The 27,140-nt window shown below is 49.9% G+C and overlaps 2 protein-coding genes across 2 annotated transcripts; both read left to right on the top strand.

Annotated features, from left to right (window-relative positions):
- Positions 1-1,441: 1,441 nt before the first annotated feature.
- On the top strand, positions 1,442-8,463 carry LOC100091669 (keratin, type I cytoskeletal 27-like). Its single transcript, XM_001512952.3, has 8 exons — positions 1,442-1,834; positions 4,215-4,297; positions 5,177-5,333; positions 5,908-6,069; positions 6,156-6,281; positions 7,295-7,512; positions 7,737-7,792; positions 8,126-8,463. Exons 1-8 carry the CDS (start codon positions 1,442-1,444, stop codon positions 8,263-8,265), a joined length of 1,335 nt encoding a protein of 444 aa, XP_001513002.1. The 3' UTR covers positions 8,266-8,463.
- A 7,681-nt stretch (positions 8,464-16,144) lies between these two features.
- Positions 16,145-23,557, top strand: LOC100091728 (keratin, type I cytoskeletal 27). The gene is made up of 8 exons (XM_001512845.4): positions 16,145-16,819; positions 18,014-18,096; positions 18,710-18,866; positions 19,273-19,434; positions 19,680-19,805; positions 20,865-21,082; positions 22,650-22,717; positions 23,195-23,557. Exons 1-8 carry the CDS (start codon positions 16,370-16,372, stop codon positions 23,335-23,337), a joined length of 1,407 nt encoding a protein of 468 aa, XP_001512895.1. The 5' UTR covers positions 16,145-16,369; the 3' UTR covers positions 23,338-23,557.
- Positions 23,558-27,140: the final 3,583 nt, after the last annotated feature.

Below are 27,140 nucleotides of genomic sequence, written 5' to 3'. Positions count from 1 at the left end.
TGGGGATTCAATACCTGCTCTCGCTTCTACGTGGGACCTGATCATCTTGTATTTACCCCAGGGCTCTGGACAGGGCTTGACGCATAGTAAGCGCTTAACGGATATTCTTATGATTCCTAGCATTCAGAGCGAGTGGACAGAAGTTCCCGCGAGAGAGAGCGTGTGGTCTACACTACACTTGGGGAGAGCACAGGATGAAAGTGGGGATGAATCAGCACCAAGGTTCAGTCAACAGAAAAGCAGCGTGGCCTAGTGGAAAGAGCATGGGCCCGAGAGTCCAAGGACCTGGGTTCTAATCCCTTCTCTGCCGCTTGACTGCTCTGTCAACCTGGGCAAGTCCCTTAACTTCTCTGACCCTTCGTTTCCTCAACTGTACAATGGGAATTAAAACGTACTCCCTCCTTCTTAGATTGAGAACCCCACGTGGGACAAGGATGTGTCCAATATTCCAATATTCGGAGAAGCAGCGCGGCCTAGGAGAAAGAGCACAGGCCTCCACCTCTCCGCTGTAAGACTCTGGGCAAGTCACTGAACGTCTACGGGCCTCAGTTTGCTCATCTGTAAAATGGGGGTTAGGTCTGCGGGCCTTCTGTGGGAATGGACTGTGTCCAACCTGAGTATCTGCTATCTGCTCCAGCTCCGAGTACGGTGTCTGGTACATAATAGGCACTTAATAAATACCGTTTTAAAAAAAGAAAAGATACACGATCATGTTGAATTTTAGTTAGAAGTGTGAGGACATCTCAGTTCTAGCTCCAAGTCCTCGGAATAATGGGACTCTGACCTTCCTCTTCGGCGACAACACTTACCGAGCGCCTGCTCTGCTCAGTGCTCGGTGGGCTGGCCGGTTGAGGGGGCTCCATCAGACCCCCTAGAGTGGAATCCCTTGATCCCCGAAGTACAAAGGACGAGCAGATCAGAAGGCCCTGAGTCGGTGGTAATGGGGAATTCTAATTACAGGAATCAAATCCTGCTAATGAGCTCCTACTCCTAAGCGAACCAAATGGAGAGGAGCCGATCTGGGGGCAAATGAGTACAAATGACAGTAATCCTAGGATCCCCTTGGCCTAGGATCCCCTTTGGAACTCTCTATTCCTGAAATCTGGAAGGCAGGAAGGGATTACTCATCCCAAATTAAAAACCTAATAGTGACTTTGACGGCACTCCACCCTGCTCTCATCCTGAGATAACAGATAGCCTAAAAGCAACTATCCGCCCCCACAGATGGACCCAGCAGCGGTTAGCGTCAATTAGGAAAATCATCCAATTACGGATAATTCGTGCTGAGCCGGCGACACCCTTTGCTCCAAGTAGGAAAAGCATAACGAGAAAACACCCTGAAAGCTGTATATAAAAAGCCAAACAAAACCGTCGGGGAAAGGCATTCTCCACCAGAACCTGACACCCAACTGAGGCATAAGCGTCCACCTACCCAGGCGCCATGTCGCTTCGCTTCACTTCCGCGTCCAGGAGGGTCGGCACTTGTGGTGGGGCGGGTTCCGTCAGGCCGTCCGCCGGTGGCCCGGGCTTTGGGGCAGGGAATGGCTTTCCTTGCGCTTTCGGCTCATCCGGAGGGAACCCGGGAAGCGCTTCCTGCTCGGCCTTCGTCGGGAGCGAGGGCGGGCTCCTCTCCGGCAACGAGAAGGTGACCATGCAGAACCTGAACGACCGGCTGGCCTCCTACCTGGACAACGTGCGGGCCCTGGAGGAGGCCAACGCCGACCTGGAGCAGAAGATCAAGGGCTGGTACGAGAAATTCGGTCCCGGCTCTTGTCGGGGACTCGACCATGACTACAGTAGGTATTTCCCTACCATCGAAGACCTGAGGAATCAGGTAAGAAACCACATGTTTGTTGTTTGTGGTATCTGTGAAGCGCCTACTACGTGCCAGGTCCTGCGCTGAGCACTGGGGGGGGGGGGCATTCAAGCTGATCAGGTTGGACACGGTCCACATCCCACATGGGGCTCACGGTCTTCGTCCCCATTTTGCAGATGAGGTAACTGAGGCCCAGAGAAGTGAAGTGACTTGCCCAAGATCACACGGCAGCCCAAGTGGCAGAGCTGGGATTAAAACCCGGATCCTCTGACTCGCAGGCCCGCGGTCTGGCCACTGAGCCACACCGCTTCTCGACGCCTACATGCGTTGCTTTATCCTCCGCTACTCCCTCCCGCAGCCATTACTTGGAATGTCTTTCTCCCCCAGTAGACGATAAGGTTCTTAATAAGACTAATCATTATCACGGTATTTGTTGAGCATCTTCTGTGTGTCGAGCGCTGTTCTAAGTGCTGGGGTAGATACAAGTGAATCGAGTTAGTCTCTGTCCCACATGCGGATCTCTGTATAAATGTGAGAGAGCACGGGTTTTGAATCCTCATTTTACAGGCGAGGACACTGAGACACAGGGAAGAGAAATGACTTACCCGCGGTCACACAGTGGGCGAGTGGTAGAGCTGGGATTCGAACACAGGCCCTCTGACGCCCAGGCCCGTGCTCTTTCCACTAGGCCCCACCGCTTCCTGTGGGCAGGGATTGCAGAAGCAGCGTGGCTCGGTGAAAAGAGCCCGGGCTTGGGAGTCGGAGGTCATGGGTTCGACTCCCGGCTCTGCCCCTTGTCAGCTGTGTGACTGGGGGCAAGTCACTTCACTTCTCTGGGCCTCAGTTCCCTCATCTGTAAAATGGGGATTAAGACTGTGAGCCCCCCTTGGGACAACCTGTATCTGTACCTACCTGTACCCTGTATCTACCCCAGCGCTTAGAACAGTGCTCCGCACATAGTAGGCGCTTAACAAATACCAACACTATCATCCGCCAGCTCTGTCATATCGTATCAGCGCTTAGAACAGTGTTAAGCACATAGTAAGCACTAAACAAATACTATAATAATTATTACTTTCCCAGGCACTTCAAACAGTGCTCTGGATGCAGAAGGCACTCAATAGATTTCAGGGATGGATTGATTCAAATTCTGCAATTGTGAGGGTCCCAAAATGGAAAAAAAAAAACCCAACCCTCTTGCTACTCACTCTTTATCAGGTCCAGAGACCTTTTAATGCTCACCCATGGTTACTTTCACTGGGCAAAAGGCTTCAGGAGCACTATCTGCAGCGTGGCTCAGTGCAAAAGAGCCTGGGCTTCGGAGTCAGAGGTCATGAGCTCGACTCCCGGCTCTGCCACTCGGCAGCTGGGTGACTGTGGGCCAGTCACTTCGCTCCTCTGGGCCTCAGTGACCTCATCTGTAAAATGGGGATTAACTGGGAGCCTCACGTGGGACAAGCGGATTCCCCTGTATCTCCCCCAGCGCTTAGAACAGTGCATAGTAAGCACATAGTAAGCGCTTAACAAATACCAACATTATTATTATTATGTGCTCAGTCATCTCAGACTAGAGTGCAGTGCTCTACACACAGTATTAATAAATACTCTTAGAACCAGATGAGATGGAATTATCAGTGTAAATGTATAAATTCCTCCGATTGCTGTTTGCTTTGGTACAGCAAATGAATATCAATTTTTCTCTTCAAATTAAAAACCTTCGTTGAGAAATTTCAACTGAAATCCAACTGTATTTTTACTTTTTTTAATGACTTCTTTCTGTTTGGGGGTCTCTATGGCATTTGTTAAGCTTTTATTATTATTTTATTTATTTTATTATTATTTATTATTAGAGAAGCAGCGTGGCTCAGTGACAGGAGCCCGGGCTTGGGAGTCGGAGGTCATGGGTTCGTAGCCCGCTCTGCCACTTGCCAGCTGTGTGACCGTGGGAAAGTCACTTGACTTCTCGGTGCCTCAGTTACCTCATCTGTAAAATGGGGATGAAGAACGTGAGCCCCACGTGGGACAACCTGATTGCCTTGTATCTACCCCAGCGCTTGGCACATAGTAAGCGCTTAACGACTACCAACATCATTTTCTTATGTGCCACAGATTGTACTGAGTGCTGGAGAAGATCCTAACTAATCAAGCTGGAAACAGTCCACGTGGCACACGGAGCTCACAGTCTTCACTTGATCCCCATTTTGCAGCCGAGGGAACCGGACCACAAGAGGAGTTAAGGGACTTGCGCGAGGTCACGCAGCAGACGAGTGGCGGAACGAGGATTAGAACCCAGGTCCTCGGACTCCCGGGCCCATGCTGTGGACGAGTGCCTTGGGTATCTGGAGAAATGATGGCCCGAAATTCCTTTTTTTAATGCTTCATTCGTTCTGTCTTCCAGATCATTTCAGCGACCACAAGCAATGCCAGCGTGGTCTTGCAAAATGACAATGCCAGATTGACAGCTGATGACTTCAGACTGAAGTAGGTGAAACTTAAACAACGAACCAAACCAGCGATGCCCTTTAACGTTCCTTCCTCTTCTCATCCACGCTCTCAATTCAGTGCTCTGCACGCAGTAAGCACTCAATAAGTCCCTTTGGTGGATCGACTGAAGGATCCCTTGAGCAAAAGGAATTCCACACCATGTCTCATTAACAAATGAATGGAAGAATAACTAGGATTATCTTGTATCTATCCCAGGGCTTGGCACATAGCAAAGAGTTCACAAATATCATTAGTAATAGTAGGATTGGTAATAATAGTAGAAGTGAACACCTCTCAGGGTCACACCCGGAGAGTTTCCAGTCCTCTACCAGTCTCGGCTACGGGAGGGAGGATCAAGCAGAGGCCTGTCCGTTCCGTTCCTAGCTCGGGCGGTGGCTAGCGAGTGGAAGGTAACTGGCTACAAGTCCAAAACGCACCCATGCTGGGCAGCAGCGGCACGGGAGTCGAGGGCGGAGACTTTAGCTCACCGCACGGAAGGATTCGATGGCAAACCACGTCCGTATTTCTACCAAGAGAACTCCACGGATCCACTACCAGAACGACTGCAGATGGAGGTGGGGCGCCCTGGGAGAGATGTGTCCGAGGCGTCGCTACGGGTCGAGGACGACTCGACAGCATAAGACAAGTCAAAGTGGGAAACGCTTTTCCAAATTAACACAAAGAAGTGAACGTTAAGGTTATTAATACCGCTACCGAAGTTGTTAGTGAACTGGTTCTCTCGGGCTTCAGAAAGCACAATTGGGCTTGGGATAAGTTTCCAATTTCACCCGAGTTTCTGTTTAAAGGGAATGTGCACTCCAGTAAATGCGGCCATTTCCCATTTTGCACCAAAACAATCTCCGGCCGCCATTTCAGGTTCGAAAACGAGCTGGCTCTACACCAGAGCGTGGAGGCGGACATCAACGGCCTGCGGCGAGTCCTGGACGAGCTGACCCTGTGCAGGACGGACCTGGAGATTCAGCACGAGACCCTGAGCGAGGAGCTGACCTACCTCAAGAAGAACCACGAGGAGGTAAACCCAGCAACCACACATTTTCTTTCTTGCCACCACCATCCCACCCTGGGCACTGTAAATAAGAAAGGTTTTAAGTAGCGATTAAGAGGGAGCATCTACCAAGACCAAAGGGAAGAATCTCTTCCGGACACTGAAAATGATAACCAATTTGGATCCAGGCTTAGAATGTAGAGGGTTATGGCCTGGATCATTGATATTCTATTCTATTCTGATAATAATAATTTTGATATCTGTTCATCCCTTTCTATGTGTCAAGCCCCGGGATGGATACCAGCAAACCGGGCAGGACCCGACCCCTGGCCCACATGGGGCTCGGCCTTCATCTCCATTTTACAGACGAGAGAACTGAGGCGAAGAGAAGTGACTTGCCCAAGGTCATACATCAGACAAGTGGCAGAGCCGGCATTAGAACCCAAGTCTTCCTGACTCCCGGGCCCGTGCTCTAACCACTGGCTCACGCTACTTCTCTATTCTCTTCTATTCTTTGAAACCTGGAGAGATTCGACCAGACTTGTCTTGGTTTCTGTATAACGCAGCCCTTTCTACCGCTCATCTGCACCTTCCTTTCCAGGAAATGAAAGTCCTCCAGTGTGCGGCGGGTGGGAACGTGAACGTGGAAATGAACGCGGCCCCGGGGGTCGACCTGACCGTCCTGCTGAACAACATGAGGGCCGAGTACGAAGATTTAGCCGAGCAGAATCGCCGGGACGCCGAAGCCTGGTTCAACGAGAAGGTAAAACTACCCCAGCTAGAGTGTCGGGTGACGGTTCTCCTGCGATGCATCAGACTTGGGCTTAATCCAGGCCGACGATGTTTCAGAGCGCAACGCTGCAGCAGCAGATCTCGGACGACGCCGGGGCCACCACCTCGGCCAGGAACGAGCTCACGGAGATGAGACGCACCCTCCAGACCCTGGAGATCGAGCTCCAGTCCCTTCTGGCCACGGTAAGTGATGGGTGGAGAGCAGATCTGTCTGTGAGATTTAGAAACCCTTGAGAGAAATCCTTTCTTCATGCGTAATTATTATTGTGGCTTTGCCGACCGGTGGTTCATTAGAGAATGCACATTAACCCTGGTTCGTTAGAAGCCTCTAACACCTGGATCCAAGTTCAAAGTTGGATTTAGCAGATCGCATTCCTTTGATGCATCGAGATGGAGAAGTCATTTTAAAACCCCAAAAAACTAATCATTTCATCAGAAAATTGCTGACTTTTAACATTATTTTGACCGGAAAGCCTTTCATTTGTCGTTCTCCTTTTGAGCTTGCAAAGACTGTGTCCAACCTGATTATCTTCTATCTAATCCAGAACTAAGAGCAGTTTCTAGCATAGAGTGGGAACTTAACAAATACCATAAAAGATAAAGAACATGAAGAATGAAAAATGTAGAATCCAGGATGACAAAAGTAATTGCGAAAAGTTTAGGTTTAAAAAATTTCAGCTTCCCCCATGCAGCAATCCTAAATGTCTAAAGGAGAGCTTTCTAGAACAGCAAACACCCTAAGCCCTGATTCCTGGAGGAATCAATCAATTTTCCACTTGGGTAACCGGGAAGTCACTGCATTCCCCAGAGTGTTTTTGTAGAAGAAATGGGATGTTATAGATTTTGCACTTGGCTCACTCCCCCAGGGAGAGTCCGAAATAAAAGGAAATCAAAGTCGAATTTGAAGGGGCCAAAGGGCTTATGGATGCAGTAGACGATCTGTAATTAGACGGTGGGATAAAAATGAAAATTTGCATTCCACGGTACAGCCTTTTTTCGACCCAAATGGATGCTACAAGTCCGTCTATATTTAATCGTTCGTATTTATTGAGGACTTACTTCGTGCAGAGCACTGTACTAAGCACTTGGGAGAGTACAATACAACAGTATTAGCAGTCACATTACCTGGCCACAGCGAGCTTACGGTCTACATCGTCACATTCTCTCCCTCGCCCCTTCTCTTATTAACCCACCAGAAACATTCGCTGGAATGCTCCTTGACGGAAACGGAGGGCAATTACTGCGTCCAGCTCTCCCAAATCCAGGCTCAGATCGGGGCCCTGGAGGAACAGCTGCAACAGGTCAGAACGGAAACCGAGGGCCAGAAACTGGAGTACGGGCAGCTGCTGGACATCAAGGTCTGCCTCGAGAAAGAGATCGAGACCTACTGCCGCCTGATCGACGGGGAGGATGGGTAGGTGGGACTTCCTCTGAGAAAAAAATGCTCTCTCGAAATCACGGATCATGGTTTGACAGCAAGCAAAAATTTCCAATGACCCTATTCCAAACCATGACCATGGGGGTGGTTCAAGGAATATTCAACCGCTTTGAGGTTCTACAGGTTCTCAAATCACTGTTGCGTTAGAAAATACCGTGACCAAGAGAAATGAAACGACTCCAAACTTCCCTCTTCCACAGGGCGTGTTTCAAATCCATAGGTTACGGATCTGCAGGGCCCGCACATCAGGCCAAAGGTAATCTGAATTTATTCACGTTTCTGTGCTCTGGTTTGTGCTGTAACTACCCCCGGGAGAGGAAGAAGTTTCATTATTACTACATTATGATTTTGGCAAAAGCCAGATTATCCATTCTCAGTAATCACTCGCTTAGGGGGCGTTAAAAAGGAATCAGCGCTTCATAAGGCCCGCTGATTTGTGGGAAATCTAACAGAGACCCATCACAAACCCAGGATGACTCCAAGAGGTGGCCGGCAACTGGTTGATAGACCGGCCGAGCGCTTAGTACAGCGCTCGGCACACAGTAAGCGCTCAGTAAATACCATTGCTTGATTACGCGTCCCATTTCAGATTCCTCCAGAACCACCACGGTAAAAACTGTCGTTGAAGAGATCGATCCCCGTGGTAAAGTTCTGTCCACCAGAGTGCACTCAGTTGAGGAAAAGTCAACCAAAATAAACATCAAGACGGAGCCAAGAATGCCCTCTTAAGGATCCAACCCGAAAGAATACCGGGAAGAGCCTACATTCAAATACGCAACTTCGGAACGTCCGAGGAAGTGGTTGTGAATCAAGGCATTAGGGGCTCAGACGGGTTTTGCGTTCCGTCCTCTCCGCTGGCTCGGAAATAGCAATTTTCGAAGATGAAACAGCCTGTTTCGTTTCTCTCCGGTGGTGTTGCAATAAAAGTTCTACCTGCTGCAAATCACCACTGTTGATCCTGATCATCTCTGCATCCAGAAAGCCTCTCTGAAGAGAGCAGCTATTAAAGCGACTGCTGCTTTCAACCCCATTCCCTAATTTTGAGGTAACCCCATCATAATGATGACTATTACGCGTCAGGCACCGGTCCGAGAGCTGTGAGAGATACAGGTCAGTTAGGTCACACACAGTCCCTGTCCTAAATGGGGTTCGCAGTCTAAGTAGGGGGGAGAAAGGGCGTTGAATCCCCATGAGGAAACTGAGGCGCGCAGAAGTTGAGTGGCTTGCCCAAAGTCACTTGGCAGGCAAGTGGCAGAGCCAGGATCGAAACCCAGATCCTCTCTTTCCCAGGCCCGTGCCCTTTCCACCAGGCCAATTGCTTCTACTGCAAGTTTTTTTAAAAGGAAACTTGCCTTCAACACAACCCACTAAACGTCCCAGATTTCTCAGAAAAATAATCTAGCAAGAAGACTGGATTCCCTACTTCAGAAGTGTCAAACACGATGCTGTTCCACACTAACCAACGGAGGCCCTGGGTTCTAATTCTGGCTCTGCCGCTTGACTCCTGCGTGACCTGGGGCAAGTCACTTAACTTCTCTGTGCCTCCGTTACCTCATCTGTAAAACGGGAATGAAGATTTGTAAGCCCCATTCGGGACAAGGATTGTGTCCATCCTGATTAGCTTGCATCTACCCTAGCACTCAGTACAGTGTCTGGCACCTAGTAAGAGCTCAACAGATACTACTTACAAAAAGTAAGCGCTTAACAAATACCATTAGAAGAAGTGGGAAAAAATGAGCATATGTGGGGAGGAAAAGAAAATGTTCCAGGTTCCCTCACTTTTTTTGCTTGTAGGCCATGTTTGCTTGAATGGAGAAGGTCTGCAAGGGTTGTGCTAGGCCTCATTTTTACTGATTTTTACTGATTTTACTGGAATCGTTTTTTACCAGAACCACAGGATTGACATTCATTGTTTTAGTAGTTCGTACAGATACTTGCAAAGCCCTGTCCCTGCCTTTGGGTAAACATTTCCGGTAACTTCCGATTCTACAAGAATATTTATGTTCTCCTTGCCAACTCAGCTCACTAATAATAATGGCGGTACTTGTGAAGTGCTTAGGATGTGCCAGACACTGTACCAAACCCTGGGGGAGATATAAGGTAATTGTGTTGGACACAGTCGCTGGTCCAGGTGAGGCTCACACCCTTAATCCCCATTTTACAGATGAGGTAACTGAGATCCAGAGAAGTTAAGTGACTTGCCCACGGTCACACAGATGACACATGGCAGAGCCAGGGTTAGAACTCAAGCAAAATCAAGCAAAAACTTCTCACTGTCCATCGCCTCGCCCCCTCTTACTTCACCTCCCTTCTCTCCTTCTACATCCCAGCCCCCACACTCCGCTCCTCTGCTGCTAACCTCCTCGATGCGCCTCGTTCTCGCCTGCCCCGCCGTCGACCCCTGGCCCACGTCCTTCCTCTGGCCCGGAACGCCCTCCCTCCTCAAATCCTCCAAACGACCACACTTGCCCCCCGCTTCAAAGCCCTACTGGAAGGCTCACCTCCTCCAAGAGGCCTTCCCAGACTAAGACCCCCTTTTCCTCAGCTCCCCCTCCCTTCCCCGACTCGCTCCCTTTCCTCTGCCCCCCTCCCCGCCCCACAGCACTTGTGTCAGTATGTACATATCTATAATTCTTCGCATTTCTATTATCGCTTTTTTACTTGTCGTGATGCCTTTATATCTATAATTCTATTTATCTATACTGATGCCTGTTTACTTGTTGTGATGTCTGTCTCCCCTCTTCTAGACTGTAAACCCGTGTGGTCAGGGATTGTCTCTCTTTATTGCTGAACTGTACTTTCCAAGCACTTAGTACAGTGCTCTGCGCGCAGTTAGCGCTCAATAAACACGACGGAAAGAACACGGGTCTGGGAGTCAGAAGACCTGGGTTCTACTCCCAATTCTGTCACTCGCCTGCTGGGGGGCCTTGGGCAAAGCCCTTGACTTCTGCTTACAGTGAAGTTCAGTTTTCTCATCTGTAAAATGGGGATTCAATACCCACTTTCCTAGTTATCGTGTGTCCACCACAGCACTTAGAAGAGAGCTTGGCTTAATAAATACCACAGTTATTATCATTATTATTATCAACTTGCAGAAAAAAAACAAAACAGAACATAATCCGAAGAAAATGAGCAGTGCTTACAAGAATTCTATCCGCCATGGACGCATCAAAGGGCATAAGGATGGATCTTCTCCTTGACATCTACTTTCAGGGTCGAAGATGGACCATCTAACACCCAAAACTTTTACCTCTAGCTCACTGTGGCCAGGGAATGTTGCACCGCGTATATTTTCATTACCCTATTTATTTTGTTAATGAAAGGTACATCGCCCTGATTCTATTTATTTGCTACTGTTTTAATGAGATGCTCATCCCCTCGATTCTATTTACTGCCATCGTTCTCGTCTGTCCGTCTCCCCCGATTAGACCGTAAGCCCGTCAAAGGGCAGGGACTGTCTCTGTTACCGATTCGTCCATTCCAAGCGCTTAGTACAGTGCTCTGCACATAGTAAGCGCTCAGTAAATACTATTGAATGAATGAATTGGACTCTCTCAAGCACTCGTACAGTGCTCCGCACGTAGCAAGTGCTCAATACCACTGATTGAGCCTAATACCATTTTCTGCCCGAAAATCGATTATTAATCCCGCACGCTTACCCGCATGGATAAGAAATCAATAACATTTCCACTGGAAAAGCCAACCAGCATTTTCACAGCCAGGAGAAAAAAAATCCAGAGTCACACTCCTCTCTAGAAAATTCCTGACAGCAGAACCCTGGTTCCTGACCCTTCACCACCATTATCCCTGGGCAGTGCTAACAGAAAGGAAAAATGAACTCTTTCATGGGCTTATCTTACTGGTAAAAATTCCTTCCCAGGGATGTTCCCCAGGGCAGTGAATCCAGGGGAAATACCTCAAAAACCACCTTTCATTTTACAAAAAGAATCTGGCGAAGTCCGACCCCTTTACGCTGACCAGCTTCACCTCCGGCTGAGGGTGTTAGAGTGTTATATTATACTCTCCCAATTTGGGCTGTTCCCCAGATATCTGCAAAATCTAGGCCAGACAACAATTTCCCCACCCTTCTTCATCCCAGACTGACAAGGATAAATTGCAGGATCCAAGGACGAAAGGAGATTAGTCTCTAGCTCAATCCCTGTCCCTCTGCCATGGTGGGAAGAACCATAAATCAGAAAGCGACTTCTCAGAAAGCACCAGTTATTCTTTTTTTTTTTTTTTTTTGGTATGTGTTAGGTCCACGCCCCACTTGGGGCTCACAGAATTAACCCCCATTTTACAGATGAGGTAACTACGGCACAGAGAAGTTAAATGACTCGCCCAAGGTCACGCGTCGGACAGAGAAGCAGCGGGGTCCGGTGGATAGAGCACAGGCCTAGGAGTCAGAAGGGTCTGGGTTCTAACCCGGATCCGCCGCTTGTCTGTAAAATGGGGATTAAGACTGTCAGCCCCATGAGGATCGTGAACTGTGTCCACTCTGATTATTCTGTACCTATGCCAGCACTAGCAGCGTGGCGCGGTGGAAAGAGCCCGGGCTTGGGAGTCGGAGGTCATGGGTTCGAATCCCGGCTCTGCCGCTTGTCAGCTGGGTGACTGTGGGCAAGTCACTTCACTTCTCTGGGCCTCAGTCACCTCATCTGTAAAATGGGGATTAACTGTGAGCCTCATGGGGGACAACCTGATGACCCCGTATCGACCCCAGCGCTTAGAACGGTGCTCTGCACATAGTAAGCGCTTAACAGATACCAACATTATTACAGTGCCTGGCACGTAGTAAGCACTTAACAAATACCATTTAAAAAAAGTCCCAGAGCCATGACTAGAAGCCAGGCCCTTCTGACTCCCAGGCCCCGTGTTCTACCCACTGGGCCATGACGCTTCTTCCAAAGCCATTCCATTTTCAGAAATTCTCTCTCCGACTTCGGAATCTGAATTCCGAGCCAGAATTCTGGTCTGACTGAGACCAGAAGGCAGATCTTGACAGGTCCCGGGAAGAAGTCTGAGGTCTGGGTTGGAAATTCAGAGCTCCCAACTCCGGCACAGCCTTGATATTGACTTGTTTTTGTCATTTGAGACTAATTACTTAGCGTTGCCCTTATCTCGGAAATGGCTTAAATAATATATTCAGCTTTTACTAGGGGCAAGGTGAGTTCCTATAAGCTGAATTATAGAGAAGTAGAGATTCATGGATAACGCAACATCTTTCATCCGAGGACCTTAAAGAGGCCTATAAACACGAACATACTGATACCCAGCGGACCATGCTAAACAGAAAGCGGACATTTTCATCAATAACAATAATGATGTTGGTGTTCGTTAAGCGCTTACTAGGTGCAGAGCACCGTTCTAAGCGCCGGGGTAGGCACAGGGGAATCAGGTTGTCCCACGTGGGGCTCACCGTCTTAATCCCCATTTTCCAGATGAGGTCACTGGGGCGCAGAGAAGTGAGGTGACTCGCCCACAGTCACCCAGCTGACAAGTGGCGGAGCCGGGATTCGAACCCACGATCTCTGACTCCAAAGCCCGTGCTCTTTCCACTGAGCCACGCCGCTTCTCTAAATCATTTCACAGACCGGACACTGAGGCCAAAAGTGTTTAAATAACTGTACAAAGTCACAACTCAAATCAACAGAAGAGCAGTGTGGCCTATTGGATAGAGCACGGGCCTGGGAGTCAGAAGGGCCCGAAATCTAACCCCGGCTCCGCCACCTGTCTACTGTGGGACTTTGGGCAAGTCGCTTCACTTCTCTGTGCCTCAGTTACCTCGTCTGTCAAATGAGGATCAAGACCGTGAGCCCCATGTGGGACGGGGGCTCTGTCCGCCTCAATTTGCTGGAATCCACCCCGCCGGTAAGTACAGTGGAGAAGCAGCGTGGCTCAGTGGAAAGAGCACGGGCTTTGGAGGCAGAGGTCGTGGGTTCGAATCCCGGCTCGGCCACCTGTCAGCTGGGTGACTGTGGGCAAGTCACTTAAACTTCTCTGCGCCTCAGGTACCTCATCTGTACAATGGGGATGAAGACTGGGAGCCCCACGTGGGACGACCCGATTCCCCTGTGTCCACCCCAGCGCTTAGAACAGCGCTCTGCCCGTAGTAGGCGCTTAACGAATACCAACATTATTATTATTATTATTATTACAGTGCCTGGCACATAGTAAGCGCTTTACAAATAACATCATTATTATTCTAATCCCAGCTCCACCACTTGTCTGCTGGGTGACCTTGGGCAAGTCCCTTCACTTCTCTGGGCCTCAGTTCCCCCATCTGTAAAATGGGGCTGAAGACTGTGAGCCCCACGTGGGACGACCTGATTCCCTTGTGTCTACCCCGGCGCTTAGAACAGTGCTCTGCCCACAGTAAGCGCTTAACAAATACCAACATCATTATTACTGTTAACGTGGACTGTGTCCACCCTGATTAGCTTGTATCTACCCCAGAGCTAGTAAGAGCTTAAAAAATACCATCGTTATTACGCCTGTCAGACGACGGCCAGGAGTTTTTAGCACAGTTTACAGGCCACGGTACTTAGCCAGTACGCTTAATAAGGTGCAGAGTTCAGAAACCCGGGGCAGTGCTCTAATCTTGTAGTGGAGCACACCCAAACAGGATGAAAAGCATCTATTACATCGCTTTAATATGGTGCCGTGCCGCTTAGGGAATCTACGGTTTCACAGCAGTAGAGGTTAAAACCGTGAGGAGTAAGAGATAGTCATCCCTCCCTATCGCAGCCCCAAGACCTTCCCGTCAGGTCCGGCGGCCCCCCCCCCCCCCCCGCCCGGTATGATTTCCTCATCGGCCCACTCGCTGACGCCCCGATGGCCATCTCCTATCAGGAGGTTGAGTCTCCCAAACGCGGCCAAACCTCTAATCGGGAACCCCTACGAACTGATCCATTCTAGTTGATAAAGGCCCCGAATAGTCACCTTGACAACAGTAATTAAGACGATTAATATGTACGTTCTGTTCGCATCCTTTCAAATGACTTCGCGGTCATGAATTAGCAGACCCCGTCAGCGTTTGACTGGAGGCCGCGTGGAACTGTTTCATTTTATATTTGACCGAGAACTTGACACACAGAGGATTTCCACGACGGTCTCTAGGGCATCCAGAACGTTAGCCGACACTTGGAGTTTCTGGACCTTCACCTTAAGAAGCTGGGCCCGGCTACCCTTTCGGTTGAGGTGGAAACAACTGCTTTCCCTCCATTGCCCTACAAACCCGCTTCTGGTTCGCTCTCTTTTTAAATGGCGTTCGTTAAGCCGGAGCAGATGAAAGCTAATTAGGTTCGAGACACGGGGCTCACGGTCTTCGTCTCCACTCTGCGGGATGAGGTAACTGAGGCCTAGAGAAGTTAAATGGCTTGCCCCCGGTCAGACAGCAGACAAGTGGTTGGAGCTGGGATTAGAATCCTGATCCTCTGACTCCCAGGCCCCTGCTCTATCCCCTAGGCCACGCTGCTTCTCACACAGAACAGATCTCTTACGCGAGAAACAGGGCTCCCGTATTTACACCCCTTTCTCAAAAAGCCTGGAACATCGATCCTGAACGGAAGCAGTTGTGTGTTGAGGATTCAAGGGGTACAAATAAGAGATCGAAAGTATCCTCCACTTTCTGGATCACGTAAAGGGACGCCAACCGACATAATTGCCACAGGGATTTCAAACCTTTCGACAGAGATTTCAGCGCTATCCACTCCCAGGGTGAAACTGAAAGTCAGGCAGTGGAAGAAGCAAAGGGCCCCCGAACATGCTTTCCTTTTCAAAAGCAAATATCCCCACCTCGCTGGATTACTGAATGATCAGTAATAGCTCTTGCCGGGCAAAGTCAAGAGGGTCAGACCTCTAGGTGGGAAACGGTGTGGCCTAGTGGGACGCAGAGTGGCCAGTGAAAGGCCTGGGAGACGGAGGACGTGGTTCACCGCCTTTCTGCCGTATGACCTCGGGTGAGTCGCTCGCTTTTCTGTGCCTCGGTTTCCTCAGCTGTGAAAAGGGGATTCGACACCTGTTCTCCCCTTCCCTTTGACCGCAAGCCCCCTGTGGGACAGGGATTACGTCCGGCCTGATTGACGTGCATTTACCCCAGTGCTTGGGACAGTATTTGAGACGGAGGAAGCACTTAGGAGCAGCATGGCGTAGGGGACTGAGCACGGGCTGGGAGGCAGAAGGTCACGGGTTCTAATTCCGGCTCTGATACTTACCTGCTGCGTGACCTTGGACAAGTCACTTCGCTTCTCTTTGCCTCAGTCACCTCACCTTTAAAACGGGGATGGAGCCCCACATGGGACAGGTACTGTGTCCAGCTCGATTTGCTGGTATCCACTCCAGTGTTCAGCACAGTCTCTGGCACATAGTAATAGAATTTTTAAAAAAACAGACCCGGGTCAAAGGGGGGAATCAACCCTATTGGACTGGAAGGAAAATGTAGCTCCCCAAACTGAAGACCCTGCTTCCTGGAAGCAAATAAATGATCCTTTCCTCGGGGGGTGGGGGAGGTAAGGGATGGGGCAGAATTACTCATCCGGGTGATAAGTCCCCACTAGGCCCCTTGGGGAGCTCCGTGAATAACCATAAGTCATCTTTCCAACTACGGACCGGACTCGGTATGTAGGTGGAAATAACGAGGGGATTAAAAATCACCCAAGGATGGAAACCGATAATTAGTCAGGAATTAATATGTTCTCCTGTCGGTCGGCGTCAAGAGGAGAGGGACACCTCGCCGACTGGGTATAAAAAGGCCAAAGAGGAGGTCAGATCGGCGTACTCTACACTTGGGCTTTGCCGCGCCGAGGGTAAGGGCTGCTCTTTTTCTGCCGCCATGTCTTTCCGACTTTCTAGTGGGTCCAGGAGGATTTGCTCCAGGGCTGGTGCCGGGCCTGGGAGACTTTCCAATACCGGCACGGGCCTGGGAGCCGGGAATGGCTGCGGGGTAGCGGGCGTCGGGAACGGCTTTCCTTGCGCTTTCGGGGGCGGTCCGTCGGGGGGAGGTTTTTGTGGCGGTGGGGTTGGGGGCTTGGGTGGCGGGGCTTGCTCCGCTTTCATCGGGAGCGAGGGCGGGCTCCTGTCCGGCAACGAGAAGGTGACCATGCAGAACCTGAACGACCGGCTGGCCTCCTACCTGGACAACGTGCGGGCCCTGGAGGAGGCCAACGCCGACCTGGAGCAGAAGATCAAGGGCTGGTACGAGAAATTCGGCCCCGGCTCTTGCCGGGGACTCGACCACGACTACAGTAGGTATTTCCCAATCATCGAAGAGCTTAAGAACGAGGTAAGAATCCACGCTTTTTCGATCTTTGCATCGGTTATGCCTTCGGGTTTCTCGTCCGTAAACACGTGGACAAGGAGAACGTTCTGCTCATTCGAGAGATGGAATTTAGGACCAATAACAATAATTACGGGATCTGTTAAGTGCTGAGTATACGTCGAGCACAGCTGAAGCGCCGGAGTAGTTACAAGTTAATCGGATCGGACACGTTACCTCTCCCACACGGGGTTCTCATTCTAAGTAGGGGGGGAGGACGGGTTTGGAATCCCCATTTTACAGACGAGGAAAGTGGGGCACAGAGAAGTTAAGTGACTTGCCTGAGGTCACACAGCAGGGAAGTGGTGGAGTCAGGATTAGAACCCAGGTCTCCTGACTCCTAGGCACGGGCCCTTTCCACTAAGCCACACCGTTTCACAACGGAGAAATCACTTTCATGACAAATCCCAGACGTGTTCATTTGAATTTACAATTACTATTTCCCTTGAATTAACTACACAGGACTTGTTTCCGCGATTTCATGTGCCCGTAGATTTTTTTTATGGCATTTGTTAAGGGTTTACTACGTGCCAGGCTCTGAATGAAGCGCTGGGGTGGGTACAGAGATAGGTACAATCCTCAACATTAAGTTCTAAATATCTGTTGCAAATCCGATGCCTTGTTTCACACGAAAATAGTCAGTGAATAAAATCCATTTAAATATAAGGGAAACGTGACTACATAGTCGTTTAGCCCCCCCCAACAGATGCTTGCCACAGATCTGGACATTAGATACATATTAAATGACTAGAAAAGTGACCGGCCTAGTGGAAAAAGCCTGGGCCTGGAGTCAGAAGACTTGGGTTCCAATCCTGGTTCTTCCACCTGCCTCCTAAGTGACCTTGGGCGAGTCACCTCAAAGCTCGGTGCCTCGGTTTCCTCATCCGTAAAACGCAGCATTCGATACCCGTTCTCCCTCCTACTTAGACAGTGAGCCTCATGTGGGACAGGAACTGCGTCTGATCTGACAGCGTGGGTTCTATCCCAATATTTAATACAGTGCTTAGCACATAATAAGCACTTTAATAAAGAGCAATGTTATTGCTATTATTGTTATTAATAGTAATCCACGTGAGTCCCCTGTGGAGAACGTACTGACAGTATTGAGTTTTGTATAACACGCACGAGAACACTCCTTTACCTTCTAGAACTCTTTCCTAGATTGTTTCCGTTACCACCTGCAACGCCACCATAGTTCTGCAGAATGACAACGCCAGGCTGACAGCTGATGACTTCAGGCTGAAGTAGGTGGAAAGATAATGTCGGGAAAGACAGCCCGCTTTTTCGGATGTTTGTCTTAAAAATGATCCCCAGTTTCATCGGACTCCATCGTCGGAGAAACTGGATTCGAGTTCTTTTAGAAAAAAAGGAAGAAAATGACACCCTCGCCTCATCGGTTCAGATTTTCGCGGGTCCCAACTCTTCCCTGAAGCAAAATCCCCAGAGGAGACTGGATCTCAGGCTGGCTGAATAAGCTTAACACGAGAGTCGCTTGAGAAGCAGCGTGGCCTGATGGAGAGCGCGTGGGCCTGGGAGTCAGAAGGATCTGGGTTCTAATCCCGCCCCCACCACTCTCCTGCCATGTGACCACGAACAGGTCACTCGATTTCTCTGCGCCTCCGTTACCACCTGTAAAATGGAGATTAAAACTGCGAGCCCCCCCCCGTAGGACATGGACCTGGTCAGCTCGTATCCCAGCGCTCAGTACATTTCCTGGTACACGGCGAGCGCTTAAAAAATGCAATTAAAAAAATACGCCTATAACTCGCCTTTGAGGAGTTTCGATAATAGAAATGCCGTGCAGGGCGGACGTTCCGTTCTCCGTTTGCCCATTCCTAATGGTCGCCTTCTTTTAAGGTATGAAAACGAGCTGGCTCTCCACCAGAGTGTCGAAGCTGACATCAACGGACTCCGCAGAGTGTTGGACGAGCTGACGCTCTGTACCACGGACCTGGAGATCCAATACGAGACCCTCACCGAGGAGCTGACCTATCTCAAAAAGAACCACGAGGAGGTAGGAGCTTGGCTGCCAGACCTCTGAACTGGACTCCCCTCGGCAGGCAGAAGGCCCGTTCCGTAGCCAGGGACGGCTCTAAGCGTCCACGGTACCAAGCGGAGGCGTCTAGTGGATAGACCACGGGCCTGGGGGTCAGAAGGCCGTGGGTCCTTCTCGCTTGTCTTCTGGGTGACCTTGGGCAAATCATTTCACTTCTCCGAGCCTCGGTTCCCTCGTCTGTAAAACCGTGAGCCCCAAGGGGTACAGGGACTGGGTCCAACCCGATTTGCTTCTATCCCCCCCAGCTCCGAGTACAGTGCCTGCCATACAGTAAACGCTAGGCAAATCTCACCGTTATTATTATTATTCGCTACGAACACAATTCGGTGGGTGTAGACGGCACGTTCCTTCCCTTTCCTTCCAGGAAATGAAAGTTCTCCAGTGCGCGGCGGGTGGGAACGTGAATGTGGAAATGAACGCGGCCCCGGGGGTCGATCTGACCGTCCTGCTGAACAACATGAGGGCCGAGTACGAAGATCTAGCCGAGCAGAACCGCAGGGACGCCGAAGCCTGGTTCAACGAGAAGGTGAGTCCAGCCAGGTTGCCGTTTCAAATTACCTCTTCATTCCAATCCGACGAATTCACCTCCGACTGCTCATGGACATATCTGTAATTTATTTTATTTGAATGTCTGTCTCCCCTTCTATCCTCTGCGGGCAGGGGCTGGGTCTACTAATTCTGTTAAATTGTACTCTTCCAAGAGTTTCTGCCCAAGGCAAGTGCTCAATAAACGCGATTGATTGACTGACTGACCGATCTGCCACGTTGCAGAGCGCTTCCCTGCAGCAGCAGATCACCGACGATGCCGGGGCCACCGCCACCGCCAGGAACGAGCTCACGGAGTTGAAACGAACGCTCCAAACCCTGGAGATAGAGCTCCAGTCGCTCTCGGCCATGGTACGTCGCGGCTGTCGCCAAACCGATTTAAGCACTTGACAACTCTAGCGAAGCCTCTTGATTTCCCAAGGGAGAGTTGACCGAATCCTCAATTTGTCCAGTTGCCTGCTGCGTGACCTTGGGCGAGTCATTTCCTTTCTCTGGGCCTCAGTCTCCTCAACTGTAAAATGGGGAATCGAAGCCTGTTCTCCCTCCTTCTCAGACTGTGAGACCCACGTGGAAGAGGGACCGTGTAGATTAACTTGTAGCTACCTCAGCACGGAGAACGGTGCTTGACACATCTTGAAAATGGGGATCAAGACTGTGAGCCCCACGTGGAACAGGGACTGTGTCCAACCCGACTTGCTCGTATCCTCCCCGGCTCTTAGTATAGTGCCCGCCACGTCGTAAGTGCTTAACAAATGCCGTTATCGTTAATTTTCATTATCATTAGCATTAGCATTCCACGGGGAAGCAGCGTGGCTCGGTGGAAAGAGCCTGGGCTTCGGAGTCAGAGGTGATGGGTTCGACTCCCGGCTCTGCCGCTCGTCAGCTGGGTGACCGTGGGCGAGTCACTTCACTTCTCTGGGCCTCAGTGACCTCATCTGGAAAACGGGGATTAAGACTGTGAGCCTCACGTGGGACAACCTGATTACCCTGTATCTCCCCCAGCGCTTAGAACGGTGCTCTGCACCTAGTCAGCGCTTAACAAACACCGACGTTGTTATTATTATTATCAAATACCAAAAAAAGTTGAAAGACTAATACTGAGTTTTAGAACATCGTAATCTTTCTGGTTGGAAGGCAGAACGATTTGTACAGCAAAAGAAGCATAGCTTTCTTCTCCATGATCACTACTTCTCATTCCTTTCAGCAACATTTGCCATTCTTCCCCCATCTTCCTTCTGTTTCTTCCAGGCTATAAATCACGTTCCCCTTCTAGACCGTGAGCTAATTCTGGGCAGGGAACGTGTCTACCAACTCTGCTGTACTGTACTCCCCGGAGCGCTTAGTACTGTGCTCTGCACCCGGGAAGCGCTCAAGAAATACGACTGATGGATCGTTTGGCTCTCTCCTCAGAAACATTCCTACGAATGCTCCTTGTCAGAGACGGAAGGAAACTACTGCATCCAACTGACGCGGATCCAGGCTCAGATCGAGGCCCTGGAGGACCAGCTGCAGCAGATCAGAACCGAAAGCGAAGGACAGAAGCTGGAGTACGAACAGCTCTTGGATATTAAGATCTATTTGGAAAAGGAAATCGAAACCTACTGCTGCTTGATAGATGGAGAAGATAAGTAAGTAAACCCAGCCGGGAAGAAAAAAGCACTCTGGGATGTTTACGAGCTTTGTCTGGGGGCTGTTTGGGGGAGTCAACGTTCTTACGGGAAATTAGACTCCTTCAAGTCAAAAGTTTCCCAAATACAAACCCACCCCAGAATTAGAGCCTGTAGAGAGGGAAAGATGACCTGCTTTGACCTCCTACTGTCACATAGCTTAGGGGAAGCAGCGTGGCTCAGTGGAAAGAGCCCGGGCTTCGGAGTCAGAGGTCATGGGTTCGACTCCCGGCTCGGCCACTTGTCAGCTGTGTGGCCGTGGGCGAGTCGCTGAACTTCTCTGTGCCTCAGTTACCTCATCTGTAAAATGAGCCTCACGTGGGACGACCTGATGACCCTGTATCTCCCCCGGCGCTTAGAACAGTGCTCCGCACATAGCGAGCGCTTAACAGATGCCAACGTTATTATTATGGCTTCAGAAGCTTTTAAACAGCTACTGGGGGGGTTCTAAGATATGTAAGAAGAGGGAGCAGAACCAAACCCCCTTTTTTGAACGCCAAAGATAATTAGGAATATATTGTATGAAGGACAGGCAGATATAAATCCTGGAGAACCACCCGCCCTTGATCCTCAGAGGTCTCACTGGAGTATTTATCACGGATCCTTCTAGATTGTAAGATCCCGTGGGCAGGGATGATGCATATTTACTCAGTTGTTCCCTCTCAAGAGCTCAGTACAGTGCCCTGACCCAAGGTCCTTGAGAGCAGGGAACCCGAGCTACCAACTCTGTTTTATTGTACTCTCCCCAGGGCTTAGCCCAGTGCTCCGCCCACAGTAAGTGCTCGCTAAGTAGGACTGACGGACTGATGTCTTCCTTTAGGTTTTACCACCAAGGCACCGGGGACTCCTCATCCTCTCCTTGAGAGGGAGATTCACTTTGTTCCCACTGAACAGCTGAGCTGAGGGGACTTTGAGGATCTGAATGGCTTGCCCTGGTCCACCACGGAGTTCATTCATTCATTTCATTCTTTCATTCAGTTGTATTTATTGAGTGCTTACCATGTGCAGAGCGCTGCACTAAGCACTTGGGAGAGTACAGTACAACGCTAAACCGACACGCTCCCTGCCCGCAACGAGCTTACAGTCTAGAGAGGGGGGAGGTGGATATTAATATAAATAAATTACAGATATGTACCTAAGTGCTGTGAGTCTGGGATGGGAGAGAACAACAAAGGGAGCAAGTCAGGGTTAATAGCAAACTTCCCTCGGTCCTTCATTTTCGATTCAATCAATTTTTGGTTCATCCCCAAATCCCCCTCCGAATTAATCTAAACACAAAGCCACGTCTAGCCTCGACATTTACCGGATGCGGTAATCCCGCTACTATCGGGCGGGTAGCTTGTTCAGAAAATTCTTAATCAATTCCAGAGGGGACGAAGCTTCCCGAAAGAGCGGTTGAGAAAATGGCTACTAGGTTAAAACCAGAATCCCGAAGAGTTGATTCCAACCAGAGGGCAGTGGTTGGTTTGGGATTTCTCAAAAAGAGGACACTGAAAGGAGTAAACCTGACCCTTCCTTGTCTCCTCAGAGCATGCAAATCGTCGTGTCTCAAGTCGAAAGGTTATGTCCCCGGAGGTTCAGGAAGTCAATCCAAAGGTAACTGGAAGATTCCTTTTTCTTTGTCCAGGTTATCTCCCCATGGAATCGCCTGGGCAGGCTAAAGTGACAGGGGAAGGAATTTAGACCATAGGCTGTCACCTCCGGGCCTACCAACCCCGTTGTATCGGACTCTCCCGACTGCTTAAGACAGTGCTCTTTTGATCGATTTAGGAAGCCATCCAGCCACGATTTTAACACCAGGAACTCCTACCACGAGGCAGATTCCGTTTAGGATGCCCAAATGCCCCCCTCCCAAGGCTCCAAACAAAAATGTCGATGCCGGGGCGAGGCCGGGCGTTAGAGCCCAGGGCATCTTCTCCGAGGCCAAAGAGACTGCCGGACACGGATCTATTCAGTACACTGCCGATGAGGATGTTGAAAAAGAGGGTAAGGAGCCAGAAGCACATCACCCCTGGGTAATGCTAGATCCTGATGCCAATAAAGATTAAAGCTTTTCATCTCTCGCCTTTCTAGACTCCACACAGACCACCGTAGTGAAGACAGTAGTTGAGGAGCTAGATCAACGTGGTAAAGTTGTTTCGCTGAGAGTTCATTCAGTCGAAGAAAAATCCTCGAAGATAAGCAACATCACCATGGAACAGAGGGTCCCTTCCTAAATGTCTCGAAGGAAACGAGTGATTGAAGAAGCCTCCTTCGCCCCACGTTACGGATTCGATCACCCCTCAAGCTATTTCTGTTCCTCAATCGAAAATGTCTAGACATTACTCTCTTTTCTGCCTCTTTCCTTACTCTTTCCGTGGATTCTTTAGGATCACCAGAGCCTCAATCTGTTTCTGTCTGTGGCTGTTTCAATAAATATTCTCCGGTTGCAAGTCACTCCTACTGCTCTGGATTTTTCTGACCGTTACGCTAGGCCCACACCGGGGTCACGTCACACAAATGATAGATTCGAGAGTGGCGGTCACAGTCAGCAACAGATATAATACTTGGTGAAGTTGGTGAACTGCCGAGTGCTCGATCTGCCCAGTCAAAACCCTAAAGGTGATCTCCTGGACTTCTGGCCGTTGAATATTTAATGTCTCTGACCTCTCTTACCGGGGTATTATGAGTAGATTGTGGATTACAAAATCAACTGCTGAAGCAAATCGGGTAAAAATGGGATTTGAACACCTCAGCGAGGGTGTCTGCCCGCAGGAGAAATGTGCTTGCCTCAGGCAATCCTCATCAGCCTAGGGCAAATCGGAGGGATATTAGTAATAACTGCGGTATTCGTTAGGCGTCTACTTCGTGTCAAGCCCTGGTCTAAGCACTGAGGTAGGTACAAGCTATTCAGGTTGGACGCCGTCCCTGTCCCATATGGGGCTCTCAGTCTTGATCCCCATTTTACAGACGAGGTCACTGAGACACAGAGAAGATAAATGACAAGCAGACGTGAGTGACACATCCTCTGACTCCCACGCCCTTTCCACTAGGCCGCACTGCCTCTCCCTTAGACTGTTCATCCTACTGCGCGCTTACTATGCGCAGAGCACTGTACTAAGCGCTTGGAATGTACAAATCGGTAACAGATAGAGACGATCCCCCGCCCTGTGACGGGCTTACCGTCTAGAGTTGTCTGTGGGACAGGGACCGTGTCCGGTCCGCTAACACGGGGCAGGGACTGTGTCTGAGCTGACTGCACCCCGGGACTCAGTACAGTGCTCGGCACATAGTAAGCGCTTAACAGACACCACAGTTCTTGGCAGGAATCTGCCTGAGCCTCACCACGAACACTATATAATTCAGTGTCTTTATCGTTAAGGAAATGAAATACCAGTTTGCTTTGGGTTTTTCGTTTGTCGTTGACTTTTTCTGGTCTCCGCGCGGTAGAGTAAGACTGGAAACCGGAGACATATTGGGTCTGTTTCCCAAGTAACTACAGCCTCAAGTGTCATCCTGAGAGACACTGCAAGGGCCGGAGGGATTTGGGGGGCTGGGGGTGGAGGGCTTAAATGCTAACTCCGTTGGCGAGCGTCGTACTACGCTCTGGCGTAGATGTTAATCAGGGAAGACGGTCCCCGTCCCTTGTTCATTCGCTCATTCAGTCGTATTTATTGAGCGCTTACTGTGCGCCCAACGCTGTTCGAAGTGCTTGGAAAGTACAATTCGGCCACCTATAGAGACAACCCCTCCCCAACAACAGGCTCACAATCTAGAAGCGGGGAGACAGACAACAAAACAAGTAGACAGGCATCAATAGCATCAATATAAATAGAACTAGAGATAGGTACACATCATTAATCAAATAAATGGAATAATAAATATGTACCTATATACGCAAGTGCTGTGGGGTAGGGGCGGGGCGTAGAGCAGAGGGAGGGAGCCGGGGCGATAGGGAGGGGAGGAGGAGCAGAGGGAAAGGGGGGCTCAGTCTGGGAAGGCCTCCTGGAGGAGGTGAGCTCTCAGGAGGGCTCTGTGCCAGAAGGGGAGAATAAAATGGTGGTATTTGTTAAGCGCTTACTATGTGCAAAGCACTGTTCTAAGCGCTGGGGGAGATAGGAGGTCATCAGGTGGGGGCTCACAGTTTTAATCCCCATTTCACAGACGAGGGAACCGAGGCACAGAGAAGCGACTCGCCCAAAGTCACACAGCTGGCAAGCGGCGGAGCCGGGATTAGAACCCACGACCTCTGACTCCCAAGCCCGGGCTCCTTCCGCTGAGCCACGCCGCTTCATCCTAATTTTATGCTGCTTTTGGATCAAGCAGAGGAACTCCGCTCCCCAACGGTGGAGGATCCCTTCAGCGTGGTTGTCCCTGAGGTTAGAATCCTAGCTCCACGCCCAGCTGCGGTTCGGGGATTAATAAAATCGGGCCTCAGTAGAAGAAGGCAGAAGAGCTTTTAAAATGACCGAAGACCCTGATGATGAGAGGAGTTTGAAAACGTGCAGAAATGTTCAGGATTTTCAGCACTGCAAGGTGCTTTCTGAAGAAGAAAAAAGTGGCTGTGCAACCCAAAGGGGACCAGTTTTTCACCAAAGCTGAAAAATCTCTACCGCTTACGTGTGCAAAGTCCTGCAGAGAAGCAGCGGCTTGGCGTAGTGGCTAGAGTCTGGGCCGGGGAGTCAGTCGGTCGTGGGTTCTAATCCTGATTCCAGCACGGGTCTGCTGTGTGACCTTGGACAGGTCGCTTCACTTCTCTTCGCCTAAGTGACCTCATCTGTAGGATGGGGGTTGAGAGCGTGAGCCCCACGGGGGACAGGGACTGTGTCCAACCCGATTAGCTTGTATTCAACCCGGCGCTTAGTACATAATAAGTGCTGAACCAATACCATTATCATTGTTATTATTATTAAGAAGAATAATCATCATAATAATGTTGGTATTTGTTAAGCGCTTACTAGGTGCAGAGCACTGTTCTAAGCGCTGGGGTAGATACAGGGTCATCAGGTCGTGAGGCTCCCAGTGAATCCCCATTTTCCAGATGAGGGAACTGAGGCCCAGCCAAGTGAAGCGACTCGCCCACAGTCACCCAGCTGACGAGTGGCCGAGCCGGGAGTCGAACCCGAGACCTCTGACTCCGAAGCCCAGGCTCTTTCCTCTGAGCCACGCTGTATTTAGTTAATGTTACTGTGCTCTGATCTATCTTAATAGAGAATAAATGATCACGGAGCGATGTTTAATGTTGTGGAATATTCCACATACGGAAATTGCACGTTGTTTTTCCAGAGTTAATGGATCGAATTTCAATTTCTAGCATGAAAGTCTATTAGAAAATGTACCCCACAAGGCTGCTGTTTATGATTCCGCCACATTTTTGAAGGAGAGATTACAGCCGTACCTTGGGGGACATCTCTGGCTTTGTGGGTGGGGGGTGATCGATCACTTTTCGTGCTAACTGAACTTGAAATCCACACGACGGCTTTTCCGGATTTCTCCGACTGCACACCAAAAATTGCAACGATACGGCACTTGCGGAGGAACGGTCGGAGGGAGATGGGGTGAGCGGAAGGAGCCACGGGTCCAGGTAGGGTTTTTTGAGGACAAGGGAGACGTGGGCATATTTGAAAGAATGGGGAAGAAGCCGTTGGAGAGTGAACAGTTACAGATAAATACGGCAAACAGATAAGTGACACTTATTTGGGCCTCGGTTTCCTCAGCTGTAAAATGGGGATTAAAGTCCTATTCTTCCTCCCCCTTGGACTGTGAATCTTATGTGGGACGGGAACTGTGTCTCACCGAATTATCTTGCATCTATCCCAGAGTTCAGTCCGGTGATAGACCCACGGTCAGTGCTTATTAGACGTCATTATCATTACTATTATTATTACTTTTTCAAATAATTTTCGCCGATGAGGATCTAGCAAATGTTCACGGCTAGCACTGGTTGAACGTGACCTGCGTGGATAGACCACGGGCCCGGGAGTCAGAAGGACCTGGGTTCTAATCCCGGCTTCGCCGCTCGTCTGCCGGGCGACCTCGG

Source organism: Ornithorhynchus anatinus, chromosome 11 (assembly GCF_004115215.2).
Source record: "Ornithorhynchus anatinus isolate Pmale09 chromosome 11, mOrnAna1.pri.v4, whole genome shotgun sequence".
In the NCBI taxonomy this organism is placed as follows: Eukaryota; Metazoa; Chordata; class Mammalia; order Monotremata; family Ornithorhynchidae; genus Ornithorhynchus; species Ornithorhynchus anatinus.
The sequence above is the reverse complement of the archived record's forward strand: the minus strand, read 5'-3'. Positions and strand labels throughout refer to the sequence as shown.